Genomic DNA, 15,593 nt, shown 5'->3' with positions numbered 1-15,593 from the left:
TAATATTACAAAACAGAAGAAAAGAATTAAACCACTTGTCGCTGGTAGAATGTGCTGCGGCAATTGGATATTTACCGGAAGCCTTTATTGCATAAGCCCACTGTCACTAATACATATCGCAATTTATATATACACGCACACGGATCCTTCACATACATTGTACCAGAATATACCGAACTGCAGAGAGAAATATTTTATTTTTCCAAACAAGTTGCATTCTTGCGGAAAATTCTTCAACCCTCCACTTTACTTCACCCAAGTTCCCTAGATCTTGAAGAGAAAATGGTTAATGTGTGTGGTTTTGATAACTACAGAAGAAGTAAGACGTTAACCCCGAATTATAACAAAGAACTGTCGCAAATAGATGCTAATGAACTGGTGGAAAATTGTCTCTTAAAGTTTTATAAAAGCGATGCTAGCTAATACAGTGCACAGAGTAAGGATATTAATGGTGAAAACAAAGAAAACAAACAGCTAATTGTTGGACCAAACTGGTCCGTAAAGTAGAAAAATCGTTAAGGATGTAGCGGAGTGTATCATTTTCACGTGTTGCTTTATGTTCATGCCATTCCAGGTGTGTGTGTGCCAATGGGAAACCATAAATCATAGGCCACAACACCCAAGTTGGACAAGCGGGCAAAACTTCCACTGTGGGAGCATAAATCGCGCGTGTACATCGCGCTAACAGTCGCTAACCGTATGATAGGAAATAGTGGGACAAATTTTCTTACCCCAAAAAACAATGGCGGATGCTGTGCGTCTGTCCCAAAAAAGTAAAGGATACCGGGAGGAAAGTAGCACCAGTGGTACACCTTTCCTGTCTCGTATTGCAAATACCGGGTTAGAGTCGCGTGCTAGGGTATACTTGTATTAGGCTAATGTGACCATTAAGTGTAGTCATAATTATATGTAGATAATTACTGGGAAGGATTTTGTGGTGAAAGCGCAACTGCAGTGCATTGTTGCCGGGTTTCAGCTGAACTTCCCTCTGCGAGTACTAAAACAACTACCACAACTATTACTATTTCTACTACTGCTGCTGCTGCTGCGGGTACTGCTGGAGCAGCTGCTGTAGGTGTGTCTACAGTGTCTAAACGATAAAGAGATATTTAAAACTGAACGAGTAAATAAATTGATGTTTTGTACGAAAACATAACCACGCGTACGCGAGTTTGTATCGTTTTTCGCTGGGAGGGAGTGGGTTGAAACTTACGCGCTGCCAAACAATCGAAAAGCAACGCACACCGAAGGTACGAGGGAAAGAAAAACATATTGAATTTCATTACATTACAGGCCGGTATTAGGCAAATAGTATTCGATACACTTCCCGTGTGTCCCAGCAGTGTCCGCACAAACGCACCACCGTACGGGCAAATCGATTGATCCGCAAAGATCTCTGCCGATAAACGATCGTAAATACCCGGGTGAGCTTCCATCGGCAAAAAAAGCAGGTGAATCGAAGTAGCATATGCTTTTCTAGCGAATGTTTTCCAAACTCAGTAGGCTGTGTGTTTCCCTGGTTGCTGTAGAAGCATCATGTGCGTAGCAAAACAAACCGACCTCATCCCACAGCCAATGTTTTAAGGATTTTAATCCTTTCTACACGTCTCCACAACGGTGTATAAATATTTATAGAACATTTTGGGAGGAAAAAGACAATCGATAATGAAAAAAGACAAAAACTGTATAAGCAAAATCACACGACTTGCGGAAAGCTCACAACGGCACAATGTGTTTGGTGTTCGGTAGTTGGTATAATCGAAGTAGCTATAGCAGTGTTTATTCCAGCAATGCGATGAAACGAAACCCATATTCGTTGGTTCACATCCCCTTGGTGAAATCCTTTTTTTAATACTTTGCAAGAAAACCACCTCAGACAGGGTTTTGTTGTTTATACAAATGGTGCCTCCCTTTCTCGGGGGCGGATTGAATTGCTTGCTTTTCCCTTCTTATTATAAGCCCTTTATTCTCGTGTCCATTCATCTTTAGCACAATGAAGTGGGTTAAAGATTTCATTACAGTACCACTTGAATGAATAAAGAGGCACTTGGCTTCGCTTAGGAAAATCTGCTATCCTACGAAGTTAATTCCTTTTACAACGGTTTCAAATTTTCCCATCGATTGGTTAGGCATTTCTTTCTCCCATTAGAGCACACGCCGAGGGAATTGAATTTTCCACGAATGGAATAAATTCGTCTTTAATCATGCCGTTACTCCACCTTCTGGCAGATGACCTTATCAAGCTTATATTCTACTTTAAAACGAATTTTATGTAATCCTATTGGGGAGAAAATGTTTCCCCACGTATTTTGTCGTTTTTCCGATTCTATTGCCGAATGTTGTCTGGTCGCTAATGCCCATCAATTAATGTTTCCAATCCATCAAAACGGTGGTTTAAGTGATGGATTTTTAGGATTACAATTATTTCTAGATGCATATCAAATGCATTTGAGACAATATTGATGATTAGCTTTGTCTTGCTTTACTCTACTTCTTGGTATACTTTGACTTTATTTACCCGCAGCTGGATAGTCAATGCTGCGTAGAAGGGGTTGGTCCGAATGGGAATTTGGACCTTTCCTGCCATATGAAACCCACGCAGTTACCAAATACACATACGAGCCGCCACACTGTACTGTAGGAAACTCAATTACTTTGGGAATTATCAATTAGCGTCCTTCGAAATTATAGTTCCCAATCCAGTCAAGATTACCTGGCGAAGCGAACCCTGCCATTAAATATCGTTTAGAAACAAGAGGTAATTACAATATTGAGATTAATTCTTGTAGATTAAAGATGTCCTTCTAAATGACGTAAATATCATTAATATATCCGATGCCTCTTTCCCAACCAGTTGTACAGTAGTTCTCAGTATCATGACCCTTCACAACGCCGATCAGATCCGTATCACCTAGAAAGGTTCTAGAAAGGTTAACATCCCATCATCAAATATTAAGACATTGCGTAATGTATTCAACTCCAAATCCTTCCATATAAATAAAGCTCACATGATTGTTCCATCCTACGCTCAGTAACCTTCGTCCGAGCATGTAATGTTATGGTCCGGGTATTTGGTCAGTAGCAAACGTCGCGATTCCATATGATCCGCCTTGCCGTATCCCTGCGAGTATCCGTACACTTTGATTTGCTTCAGGTCGGGCCTATTCTCAATCCTTCCACCGCCGAGACACTCCGTCTCCAGCCCAAGGCCCAACAAGGCCGAACTGACCTCGTCGTAAATGTCCGAATGCCACTGCGCCCGGTTGAATCCACGGACGATCATCTTGGATGGTTCGCTGCCATCGCTTTTTTCCTTTCCGTAAACCTTGATCAGCACGTACTTGAAAATTCCTTCATCGATATCAACGACCGGCACCGCATCGAGTTTGGCATCGACCATTCTGGCAAAAGTTCTGCAACCAACTGCAAATGAAGATGAGCTTGAGAAAACCGGGAAATAATCGGTCGCATCACTTTATTTACCGTATCCAGCAAGCACTTTTTGCAAGGTATGTCTGACCCCAAGCCGGCAAATTGCACTCATCCTATGGGAAATGTCAATTCCCTGCTGTCAACGCACGGCCAATCGCTTCCCGTGTTTGACACGGATGCTACAGATAATTTCAACATTAGTACGCTCATTTATGAGCCGCAATGAAAATGAAGGAAAAACTTGATCATCAAATTTCCTCGGACCCGTGAAAAATCCACCAAGAAAAATGAATTATATTTTTTTAAGAATTCAAGCTACGCTTTTTAAACACAGGACCAATTTTCTACCGTCATCGTGACATTTCGTAGCTTGCAGATTGCAATGTAAACAAATCCGGCATCGAAAACCAAAAGACAAACGCGGGGAAAACATTTGCTGTGATAAATGAGAAATTAACGTACCAAATGGCTTTAAAGCTAGTTAAGGACGCGCCAACGGTATGGAACTATTTGAATGGTCTAGTTAATCTGTACAAACCTGCAGGAGTAACAGTGCAACAAGTACGAAATGCGATTATCCATAACCTTTGTCGAGGTAACACGCCAAACGAATTAAAGTTTTTAACAAAGCTATTTACAAACCCTTTGACTGTTTGCAGATCTCAACCAACTCGAAGTTAGACCTTCGCTACAGCGTGTAGTAATCGACAATACAGTAGATTCAAAGCTGATTGTGCGAAATGTCGAGGATTTGTCGGATAACGTGCTAGTGACAGGTCCACGCTACCAACCGGATGATATCAAATGTCGATTCTCTGCCAATCATGGTCGTTTCACGAGTGGTGTTATAGGTAATATTCATCATGCATACATATTTTTCATTCCTAAAACGCGTTATTTACTTGTTGCAGTTCTGGGTATCAACAATGGAACAAATCTTGCCTTTAGACTGCAACAGAATCGTCCTTTGCGAGTGTACCGAGTAACCGGTTTCCTGGGAAAGGCAACGGAAACACACTTCGCCGAGTCACGTGTAACGGCCCGTGCCACCATCGATCACATCGGGTCGGAAAAGATCGGTCGATTGCTTGCATCGATACAGGCGTCTCATCAACGGAAAATGTTCGAACTGAGCGGAATTGACCTCCAGTCACAGGCGGCGTTCGAACTGGCATGTCGAGGAACGATACGTCCCACAGACAATCGTCAACCAATGATATATGGAATACGACTGGCGGAATACCGGAAACCATTCTTCACCATTGGTAAACCGTGTTTATGCGAGAAAAAGAACTCTTTTCCTCACACCTTGATTCTTCTTTCCTTTTTTTCAGAAATCCATGCCATCAACGAAACGGAAGCGTACCTTGGTGAACTGATTCATGAGATTGGGATTAATCTGAAATCTTGTGCACACTGCACCAGCGTTCGGTGCATTCGACACGGTCACTTTCTGTTGGAAGACTCGTTGCTTAAAAAGGACTGGAACCTGCAAAACATCCTAAGCGGTATGGCACACACGAACAAGCTCATTAATCAGCATCCAGACATGTTGCAGCAGAACAGTTCATCCCTGCATGGAATGGAAGTACCAGATCAATAAATAGCTGGGAACAAAGTCTCGAGCTGTTGTAGGCGTTGAACACCCACACACCAAACGATCGCACGATCAAGTAGAAAGTTGTTACCACTCAAGCAACGTGTAGTACAACGCATGTTATATGATTTATTTATGGCCATTGTTGTCTCGTTCAGAGGTCCGGCGTTGCCCCGTATTGTCACGTGCAATAAATGCAAGTTTTCATATGACCCTATTTTCGCGCACACGCAAGGTTTGCATTAAGTACCCAATTCAACACTGCATGCATTTGTTACAAGGTTTGTGTTTTAGTGTCTGCATTATTCACAATTCTTGGAGGCTAAAAATAATCTTTTCGGTGAGAAAGAGAGCAAACATGAACAAAGTATCAGCTCGTAAATTTCCGGCAGACTATTTCTTGTCCGCACACGGCCAGCAGCATGCTTCAAACGTTCTCCAGGTTTTTGGGTGCAGTGATGCAATCCTCTACACCTTTCTCGATTCCATCCTATCTCCGACGAATTCTGCGCCACATGATTCAGGAAAATATCACATAGATGAGTCATTCATGAGCAGTCACACTTCAAAGAAGTTTAGGGATCATCCATTCCTCCTGATATGCTCGCACTTGACGTCATTGCTAAGTTTCTAAAGATTTTTGTACAAGATCCACGGTCCTAAGGCATAGAGAAATATAAGCTGAAACAGAAGGAACTTGTCATCTTCATGGTGTAAATGCAAAACAAAAAATCAATAAGAAATCGATTCTAATTTCGCTCCAATTTTGATCTTGGTCATTGGAGAGGTACAGAGCTCTTCTTGCGTGTTTCTTTATTTGGCCTACTGTTAGTTTCGGTATCATTTGTTCAGCACATTTCATCGATCGGGGAAGAGAACTAGTACGTGCAATTATTTCGCAGCTATCTTTACGGGTACTTTACGTCTAATATTCTGAAAGTTCTTCACCAACAGGCGCGGATGGTGTGGTAATGATGATTCCAAATCATACAACATTCAACATTAACGTAAAATACTTGTGTCTGTCTGCTTATCCGCGTGTATAATACGCAATTTTCGAAGTAATCCTCCCCGTAATCGCAATGATAAATGGCTGTGTTTGGCTCTGCTGGCTTGAGAGTGATAGGCAACAACAGTCGAGAGTTCAAAAGGAGTAGAGGAAATTAGAAAATAACGGCAGCAAGCATGCGCTGTCTAAAGCGGCTTGTGTGAGGTTGTAACAGGACAGGAAGATTAGCTGAAGGTCATAGTATTTCGCAAACAAGGGGGGCTTTCTGTGGCGCCAGCGTTTTTATTAATAGATCGCCCGCTCTTCTCTCTCGCTAACAAACGTCGTTTAGTTCGCGCGCCATCATCCGTTGGAATGTGGGGAATGGTTTAGTCAACCTCCTCGATGGTCGGTCCAGAGCCGGATCCGGCGCCACCAGCAGCACCACCGGCAGCTCCAGCACCCGGAGCACCACCCGGGAATGGCATGCCGCCCGGTGCACCACCAGCGCCCTGGTACAGCTTGCTGATGATCGGGTTGCATACCGACTCCAGCTCCTTCTGGCGATGCTCATACTCCTCCTTGTCGGCCAGCTGGTTCGCATCGAGCCACTTGATCGTGTCGTTGCACTTGTCCAGTACCAGGGTCTTGTCGCTGTCCGAAATCTTGTCCTTCAGCTTGTCATCCTCCATCGTGGCCTTCATGTTGAAGCAGTACGATTCGAGCGCATTCTTCGCGGAGATGGTTTCCTTCTGTTTCTCATCTTCGGTGCGGTACTTCTCGGCCTCGTTCACCATGCGCTCGATGTCCTCCTTGCTCAGACGGCCCTTGTCGTTAGTGATCGTAATCTTGTTTTCCTTGTTCGTCGACTTCTCGAGTGCCGTCACGTTCAGAATACCGTTGGCATCGATATCAAACGTTACCTCGATCTGGGGCACACCGCGCGGTGCTGGCGGGATGCCGCTCAGCTCGAACTTGCCGAGCAGGTTGTTGTCCTTCGTCATGGCACGCTCACCCTCGAACACCTGGATCAACACACCGGGTTGGTTATCCGAGTACGTGGTGAACGTCTGCGTCTGTTTCGTCGGGATGGTCGTGTTACGCTTGATCAACACCGACATCACTCCACCGGCAGTCTCGATACCGAGCGACAGTGGCGTCACGTCGAGCAGCAGCAGATCCTGCACCTCCTCCGACTTGTCACCGTGCAGAATGGCGGCCTGGACGGCAGCACCGTAGGCGACGGCTTCGTCCGGGTTGATCGACTTGTTCAACTCCTTGCCGTTGAAGAAGTCCTGCAGCAGCTTCTGCACCTTGGGGATACGGGTCGATCCACCAACCAGCACAATATCGTGAATGCTGGCCTTGTCCATCTTGGCATCACGAAGCGCCTTCTCCACTGGTTCCATCGTCGAACGGAACAGATCGGCGTTCAGCTCCTCGAAACGGGCACGCGTGATCGAGGTGTAGAAATCGGTTCCCTCGAACAGCGAATCGATCTCAATACTGGCCTGGGTCGACGAGGACAGCGTACGCTTCGCGCGCTCGCATGCCGTGCGCAGACGGCGGAGGGCACGCTTGTTGGTGGACAGATCCTTCTTGTGTTTGCGCTTGAATTCCTGAGCGAAGTGGTTCACCAGGCGGTTGTCGAAGTCCTCACCACCCAGATGGGTGTCTCCGGCGGTCGACTTGACCTCGAAGATGCCATCGTCGATAGAAAGGATCGACACATCGAAGGTACCGCCGCCCAGATCGAAGATCAGCACGTTGCGCTCACCGGCCGTCTTCTTGTCCAGACCGTAGGCAATGGCGGCCGCAGTCGGTTCGTTGATGATACGCAGCACGTTCAACCCCGAAATGGTTCCGGCATCCTTCGTTGCCTGACGCTGCGAATCGTTGAAGTAAGCTGGCACGGTAATGACGGCGTTCGTCACTGTCTTGCCCAGGTAAGCTTCGGCCGTTTCCTTCATCTTGGTCAGCACCATCGAACTGACCTCCTCCGGGAAGAAAGATTTCTTCTCGCCCTTGTACTCGACCGCAATCTTTGGTTTGCCCTCGATCGACTCCACCTCGAACGGCCAATGCTTCATATCAGCCTGGATCGCGGGATCGTCAAACTTGCGACCAATCAGACGCTTCGCGTCGAAGATGGTGTTGGTCGGGTTCATGGCCACCTGGTTCTTGGCAGCATCGCCAATCAGACGCTCCGTGTCAGTGAAGGCAACATACGATGGCGTGGTTCGGTTACCCTGGTCATTGGCAATGATTTCTACCTTGCCGTGCTGGAAAACTCCAACACAACTGTAGGTCGTGCCCAGATCAATACCAACTGCTGGTGCTTTTGCTGCCATCTGCAATGAATAACACAATATGAACAATCCGCACATGATTCACATATTTTTTTAATCGTGATCAAGGAAAAATAAAAGAAAAGATTTCGCATGACCCTATACGCGACCCTTTCCGCAATCGGTATATGCTTCAAAAAAAATCATCGGCGTTTTACCATAAAAAGGCGGTAACAACCCAAACCGGACAGCTGCCACTGTGAGCAGACGCATGATGCGCGCGCGGTACCATAACCTTCTATGGACACATCATGGAAACATGCTCTTCTATCACTCTCACACACACCACACAAAGGTGGCCATGACATGTGCTATTCTTGGACACGCATCTGAAAATGTTCGTTTAAATTTATACAGCCTACTTATTGCCAGAAAGATACCAATTTAACTTTACGCATTTGCTCGTATCATCGAAAAGCAGTTTTACGCCATGTGAGAATTAGTTGCATAAGCCTCCATTTTGTTTCCTACCATGCTCTTCCAGAAGCTTTCTTCTTCCTACTCTTATTCATTGAACAGGACGGAAGTAAAAGCCACGCGCTTCGGTAATGGATTTTTCCAGAGCTAGCAGCAGCATGAAATCTACAGGACGTGTGCAGCAACCTATACAATGATATTTCTTCCATTTGCTAATACTTGCAAATGAATTGAAGCGGAACCGTGAAGAAATAAGCTTGCAATTTCTTGAATATCATATTTTTTACTTTTTCTCCATGACGTCTGTCACTTTGCTCCATGCGGCATGATACGGCAAAACCCACACACACACACATGCTCACAGTTCGCGTAACCTACGGGCAAAATTGCGTTAAATAGTCTTTAATTGAAATCATTTTTGTCAACTTCAAGCAAAAAGAATCCGATCACTTCCCGTAAGCACTATTGCTAGTACAATAACTAAAAATGCGGTAAGGCTTTAACACGCTTCGTGTAAAACGCCCTACGTATGAGTCATAGCTCTATAGCAAATCTTGAAAATCATTCAATCTGCTTTTTTAGTAAAGACGGAAGAGCCATTACCAAACACGGGTTATTCCTGTGTAGCTTCAAATCCAAGCAAGCCTTGGTAAAGAAAAGGCTTCCATTTCGATTCCATGCGTTCGGTGCTTGTTCCAGAATGTTCCTTTCCTAGCTCACCCCCTGCCGAACTATTGACCCAGAACCACGCGCTTCGACCCTGGAAATTTCCAGACTGCTCTGGAAAACACCAGTAGCCCCGAAATCAATTTTAAATACCACTTTTCAATTAGACACTCTTTTTCTACTCCCTTAGATTGAATAGAACAAAAAATATGAACTTTTTGTCCAGAAAATCTCAATTTTCTAACCTCTTGAATGACACCGCCTCGGCATGAGGCGGCAAAAAATGGTACAAGGATTCCCTTCCCTAATCTGTTGACGGGCAAAAATCACACTTACCTTTAGTTAAAATGTGTAAGGATAACTTTTCTAAGTCACTGAATTAAACTTGGAACGAACTTCTCGCGATTTGCTGCTCGCACCGCGTGCTTCTTCTTCGCTTGGATGTTAAACAAGAATTAACCTAACTGCAAACGGTCCCACTTGCTGGAAGCGCGTGAAATAAGCTAGATGACGTTTTGAAGTGCAGGGTTCTTCATTCGGAGGTTGAAATCGACATGCTCAAACTATGAACAAGTCGAAATAAAGTAAAATACGATTGCTACGAACTTGCTTATTTTTGTTTCATTATATTTTATAGTGGTCAATCGTTTGGAGCATTGGAAACAATTGTTTTCAAAGAAAATATAATGTAAAGACGAGATTTTTAAAATTTATTTTAGTACACTTTGACAGTTGCTCTAAATTTCAAAATATCCGTTTTTTTATCACAATCGTTCTAGAAGCATCGAATCCGGTTTTCGCCGCAATTTAACCGTTACGTTACATAATTTTATTTTCAATAAAACGCTTCAATACACGCTACAATAAATTAAATACAGAGAAAATTCAACTGATTATAATGTTCCCAACATGAATCACTCCTAAAGTTTATTTGAAGCCCTGGTTCTCTGGCATCTTCGGTGATCGTGTGTACATTCGAATGAAATCTAGGCTTAAATCCATCCATTAAATCATTCCGCATTGGGCACGGGTATGGCTAGCGTGTAAGATAAATCGACCCCAAGGTAAGTAGCTGCAACGTCGGATTCCACCATTTGGATCAACTTCTGTTGTCCTGCGTGGAGTATGTACGCTTTGTTGGACGCAGTTTGAAGTAAGGAACGAAGATCTCCAGGTATCTTGATTCGCGATTAACGAATTAAAAAAATTCTTACCTTTCATTATTGCTTCTACGAAACCTCTTTTGCTTTTGATTCATTCATTCATTCACATTCAAAAATAATTGTCAAACTGAATATGCCTCGATCCGCATTTCCTTCGCCATAAGAGATAATAATTTCACTTTCTTGTTATATTGTTTCTTGTTCATGTGTTAATAGAGGATTTATTCTTTGTAATATGTATTTTCAGGTCTTGTTAAGTTCTCTTCAATTCTGTTAGTGTTCAAAAGAAAGCTTAGTGTACAAAAGTATCTCCAGCAAACAATATATAAATATAATACAAAATACAAAAGTTCTTAAACATTTTGCGCAAGAGCCTGCAAAACATGTGTGATTTTACTTGTTCAGTGGAATAACCATGTGATAAGGATACTCCAGCAGTTCCGCCGTGGAAGCACGCGACTTTGCATCGTACCGAAGGCACCGTTTCAAAATGTCCAGCAGCATCGGTGGATAGTAGCTGGCCATCGGAGGGTACTCGATAACCGTTCTGGGATTAGTGATGACATTCACCTTGGTGACGACATTTTTTATGTGAGCAAACGGCGTTCGTTTGTATAGAAGCAGATACAGGATGCAACCCAATGACCAGATGTCTGACTTTTTCGACATTTTGATGCGTGGTTGCGCGCCTGCCGGACTCATTTCGCTTGACGTATCGATCAATGCCTCCGGACTGATGTAGTTAAATGTACCGGCCTGTGAGAATTTCATAATACTGGTCGAATCGAACGAAATACTACTCGCGATCCCAAAGTCGATCAGCTTGAGCCGACCGTTAATCATGAGGAAGTTAGCCGGTTTCAAATCCAAATGGATGACACCTTCCCCGTGAATGTAGTGTACACATTGCACCATCTGATACCAAATGCTGATCAGCGAGTAAAGTGGAATGTCCGAGGTGTACCCTTGCAGAATTCGATGCAAGTCACTCTCACCCTTTTCCATCACGAGAAATAGCTGGCTGGCTTCGGGAATGTGAGCACTACAATAAAAAAAAATGTTCAGATTAATATAAACCAACAACCTTCTTCAAAATTTGTTACTTACTAGTCATATAGAGCAATTACGTTCTCGTTCGTTTGCAGCTTTGCAAGCATTTTGGTTTCGTTCAGATATCCTTCGACCAAATTTGCATCTCCGTTCAAGTTAACAAGCTGAGTTCAGATCAGAAAATAAACTTTTCATTAGCGAATTTAAATGAACAGCGAATTGTTAATGTCAAAATGCATACCTTCACAGCACACTCCAATCCAGTGGCAACTTGTTTTGCCAAGAAAACAGAACTGGAGCCTCCTGAGCCTATTTTCTTCACCACTAAATATTCCTTCCCATTGATTACGATAGGACGTTCCTTGGGTTGTTGTGGCGTATCGTTGGAATCAATCCGTTTCTCCACCCCTTTCGGTGCGCATAAAGTTGCAACATTCGGCGGAGTCACTTTATCGTTTGCGGTCTCCAATTCCCCAAACAGTTGATTCGTCGATCTTTTGACCATTTTCTGTTGCTCCTTAATCGGTGACAAATGCTTCACTCCCTTCGAGCCATCTGGCGTGATCACCGAATAGTTTAGACTATCGTCAGGAAGAAAGTTTACCGGTGGCCGGGCCATCACGACCGGCGTGGCAAACAATACTTTCTGCGATTTGAACTCGTTTTCAATTGTGTTACGTGACTTTCGTACCGTAGTGGAGGTGAACATTTTTGAACCAGTTTCTCTAAGCTGCCCACCAGGAAACTTATCACGAGGAGTTACGAATTGATGACGACTCCTTTCAACTTCCATCTTTTCGGGTACCGCATCTAACGGAACAGGACTTTGGGCTCCACTCTGGCGTACTGGTCTGTCAGGCCTACGTACAGCACTTGGCAGTTCGCCAACAGTATCGGCCGATGCGCTTGCTCCATATCCAGAATCCTGGCTACGTGTCGATTTGGTCGGCGACGTATCATTGTAAGGCCTTAGGTCAAATTGCGAGCGTTCTACCAAAGGCGCTCGCTTGATCATTTTGGATTCAAGTTCAGAACCAATGTTCGTCGAAGGAAGCTTGTCTTCTAGCTTTATTCGCGATTTGGGTACGGCATCCGTGACACTTCGAATTGTGGCTTTGGATGGGATCTTCTTATCCACACTGTCCTCCTCATCGATGCACTTAGACGGCGTCAATAGAAACGAATCGTTCAGAATCGCACAATTTAAGCTGCAAAAGAAATACATGATTAATGTGCACCAAATGGGGAATACTTCTCATTGTCCAGGATCATACTTTCCATCACCATCGGAATCCGAATCGGATTCTAGGGGAGGCAACTCCGACACTCGCTTTGGTTGAAAACTAAAAAAAACGATGTGTTCTGTTAAAACCAAATGGTGTTATGGTGTGATATTGGTGCCATGTTTTACCTTCTTGTCGAACGTAAACATCGCGGAGAAGCTTCTTCGGAGGATTCCTTATCTCTGTACAAAGCCATTGTGAACAAATAAAACAAAAAGTTAATGCATTTCATCGCTCTTCTGTCCTCTACCAAGCAAACCTGCTTCGATCGTACTTTGTTACGTTAACACCGCTTTGTAGCCGTTCGGTTGGTTGTTTCTGTGTGTCCATTGACAGTGGTGCCGTCGTCAGCGCAACGGCAGGAGCTTTAATTTCCGTTTGCGGCATTGTTAGCAACCCGATCCATGTATTTATACATGGATACCGTTCCTTTTGCGAAGCACACTATACGTTGTTTTACGCTAGCTGTACGGGAAGCCGCTAAAAGCTGTTATTATTTTGCAAAATTCAAGTGACACGAACAATTGACAGTTGACATTGTTTAAAAAATCATGGTTGCCAACTAGCTCAAGGTTTAGGTAGTGAGATGGGAGAGTAAACCTGTTTTACAGTGACTGCCAGGCGGTTAGCCAGCTGATTTGTGCACAGAAAGAAATGGAATTACTGTTCGGGTAAGTGTTTTTAATGCTAATAAGAAGCATAACTGCAGTAAAACATGCAAATGCGGCATTGTTATGGAATTATAAACTAAAAACACAACGCTTGTTGCTCCAAACTATACAGCAATTTCAGAAATAATTGGAAACAAATCAACTCAAACAATTTAACTATGCTTGTTTTCGAAAACTATCGACAGCTCTATACAGTGTCTACAGATTGTTTCATGCATTATTTTTTTACCTCGCGTCGCAATCCAAACAGATTAATACCATCTGTGATATTTACTAGTAATATGGAAAGTTCGTATAAAATTGTCGTTTATATCGTAAAAAAAGCCTAATAAGTTCAACATTTGGTTGGAATTCAAAATTATAATAGATGAGTTTAGTTCAATTCTGCTTTTAATTTTGTACGCCTCTGGAGTGAATAAATCATTACACACATTGGAAATTAAATTTGCTTTACCACCCCTGGCTCCGATTTCATGAGATCTGTACCAACCTTGGTCGTGCGGCGAAATGTCGCCTTGAGAGGAAAGTTGCCTGCTGCCATCATACATTTCGCCTTCGATTGGTCGCATGGTAAAATTTCGTAAAGTAGTACCAAATTTGTGATAAAATACCAACAGAACAGCATCGTTGCGGTTGGGCTCGTGATAAGCTGTATCGGGACTGTTGGCAGGGCCATTTCGTTGGCTGTTTCCGGCTGGTGTGTAATAGCGACTGGTGGCCCAAAACTATACCCACGAGTGGACTGTGCCGAGCGTTCTCGGAAGGATTTTTAGAAGGAAAAGTGAGCCGTGTCACACAGGCTGGGCTATAGAAGTTTGTCGGAAGCGGGGCTCTTTTGCTGCTCTTCCCCATCTTTGCCACCTGATATTCTAACATTAGACAATCAGTTGTCCGTTAAGCAGGCGAGCTGCGTGCACGAGGGCGTACAGTGATTTCACGAAGTGGTGTAAAAGGCAGGGAGGAGGTGAGAAAATTTTTTGCAATTGTATTCCTTTTTTGTCGCTAGTGATTCTTCGTGTGTGCGGGGTGTTCTATCTCCTATCGGCCGATTGTGCAAACTTCGTCGCTTTGTGTGCGGTGGAATGGCAAAGAAAGAGGAAGGACATGAAAGGGAAGCGAAGAATTAATCGCCCGTCGTATGTTGTGGATTAAAGAAATACCTCGCACGAGGCCGAAAGATGTGTGGAGTGGTGGACACTTTCCGAAGCAACAAAAACATGAAGAAGAAGAGGGCGCACGCAATGATACATGACGGAGGAACGGAGCACGAAAAATGCAGCCAGAACTCCGGTGTTCCAAGTGTCAAAGTTGGTGTGGTTGGTTGCGGGCACATTGGTTTTGTGATTTGAAACCCACCAAAGCGTAACGTTGGCAGGAGCAAAAGTGCATTTATGTTTCGCATATCACACGGTCCAATCTACACTCGATCGACATCGATGCTGCGTAAATGTGGAAAAGAGATAGCACAAGCTTCCAGGTGATTGTCGATCTCTGCCTGGTGCACGAGAAATCTAAAGCACCGTCTAGACACGTACCCAAGTAGTACAGCAAGTGGAACAGTATGTGGTTGTAGTGGTGGACTTCTGTGCGAGCACGTGTCGGAGCAGTACGTGTGTGTGTCTGTGTGTGTGTGTTGGTGAGCTCCATCGGTGGGGAGAGAAAAATGGTCGCGCATCGAATGCTGCGTGTACAGTATTTCGTGTTAATTTGCTCTTGAATCTTTTATTTTGAATTTGCTACATTCATTTTATAATCGTAAAAATTGTTTATTAAAAATTAATAAACAAGAAAATATTCTTTGCTTTAATGAATTTGCTGTGTGTAAATGGAGCCTAAGCTATGTTCATGAGCAGAGAAACAAGAGCAACAGAGACAGAGAGATACTGATGTTTGCTGATGTTGTCAAAATTGATCAATAAAAAAATTCATCTTGCACAAACATTACGAACAAAAACGCATACCAATCACCAAGTAAACA

The 15,593-nt window shown here is 43.7% G+C and overlaps 4 protein-coding genes across 8 annotated transcripts; 1 reads left to right on the top strand and 3 right to left on the bottom strand.

Moving 5' to 3' along the window:
- Positions 1–3,028: 3,028 nt before the first annotated feature.
- LOC128719204 (sex-regulated protein janus-A-like) lies at positions 3,029–3,544 on the bottom strand. Its single transcript, XM_053812827.1, has 2 exons — positions 3,484–3,544; positions 3,029–3,423 (listed from the first exon to the last, which is right to left on the bottom strand). The coding sequence occupies exons 1-2, from the start codon at positions 3,542–3,544 to the stop codon at positions 3,029–3,031; spliced, it is 456 nt and encodes a 151-aa protein (XP_053668802.1).
- A 326-nt stretch (positions 3,545–3,870) lies between these two features.
- On the top strand, positions 3,871–5,035 carry LOC128707712 (pseudouridylate synthase TRUB2, mitochondrial). Its single transcript, XM_053802671.1, has 4 exons — positions 3,871–4,027; positions 4,092–4,283; positions 4,344–4,697; positions 4,767–5,035. The coding sequence occupies exons 1-4, from the start codon at positions 3,898–3,900 to the stop codon at positions 5,033–5,035; spliced, it is 945 nt and encodes a 314-aa protein (XP_053658646.1). The 5' UTR covers positions 3,871–3,897.
- A 1,371-nt stretch (positions 5,036–6,406) lies between these two features.
- Positions 6,407–8,368, bottom strand: LOC128709478 (heat shock 70 kDa protein cognate 4). Of its 5 annotated transcripts, none has more exons than XM_053804479.1 (2): positions 6,516–8,368; positions 6,407–6,437 (listed from the first exon to the last, which is right to left on the bottom strand). In XM_053804479.1, the coding sequence occupies exons 1-2, from the start codon at positions 8,366–8,368 to the stop codon at positions 6,407–6,409; spliced, it is 1,884 nt and encodes a 627-aa protein (XP_053660454.1). The 5 variants fall into 5 exon arrangements, with proteins under 5 accessions (XP_053660454.1, XP_053660452.1, XP_053660453.1 ...); XM_053804477.1 differs by having other exon boundaries at positions 6,407–6,471; positions 6,520–8,368; XM_053804478.1 differs by having other exon boundaries at positions 6,407–6,471; positions 6,523–8,368.
- A 2,636-nt stretch (positions 8,369–11,004) lies between these two features.
- LOC128707353 (serine/threonine-protein kinase tousled-like 2) lies at positions 11,005–13,334 on the bottom strand. The gene is made up of 6 exons (XM_053802305.1): positions 13,204–13,334; positions 13,073–13,126; positions 12,936–13,004; positions 11,903–12,869; positions 11,719–11,825; positions 11,005–11,653 (listed from the first exon to the last, which is right to left on the bottom strand). Exons 1-6 carry the CDS (start codon positions 13,329–13,331, stop codon positions 11,005–11,007), a joined length of 1,974 nt encoding a protein of 657 aa, XP_053658280.1. The 5' UTR covers positions 13,332–13,334.
- Positions 13,335–15,593: the final 2,259 nt, after the last annotated feature.

The sequence above is a fragment of the Anopheles marshallii genome, chromosome 2, assembly GCF_943734725.1.
Source record: "Anopheles marshallii chromosome 2, idAnoMarsDA_429_01, whole genome shotgun sequence".
NCBI lineage: Eukaryota > Metazoa > Arthropoda > Insecta > Diptera > Culicidae > Anopheles > Anopheles marshallii.
This window is presented reverse-complemented; position numbering and strand designations above follow the sequence as displayed.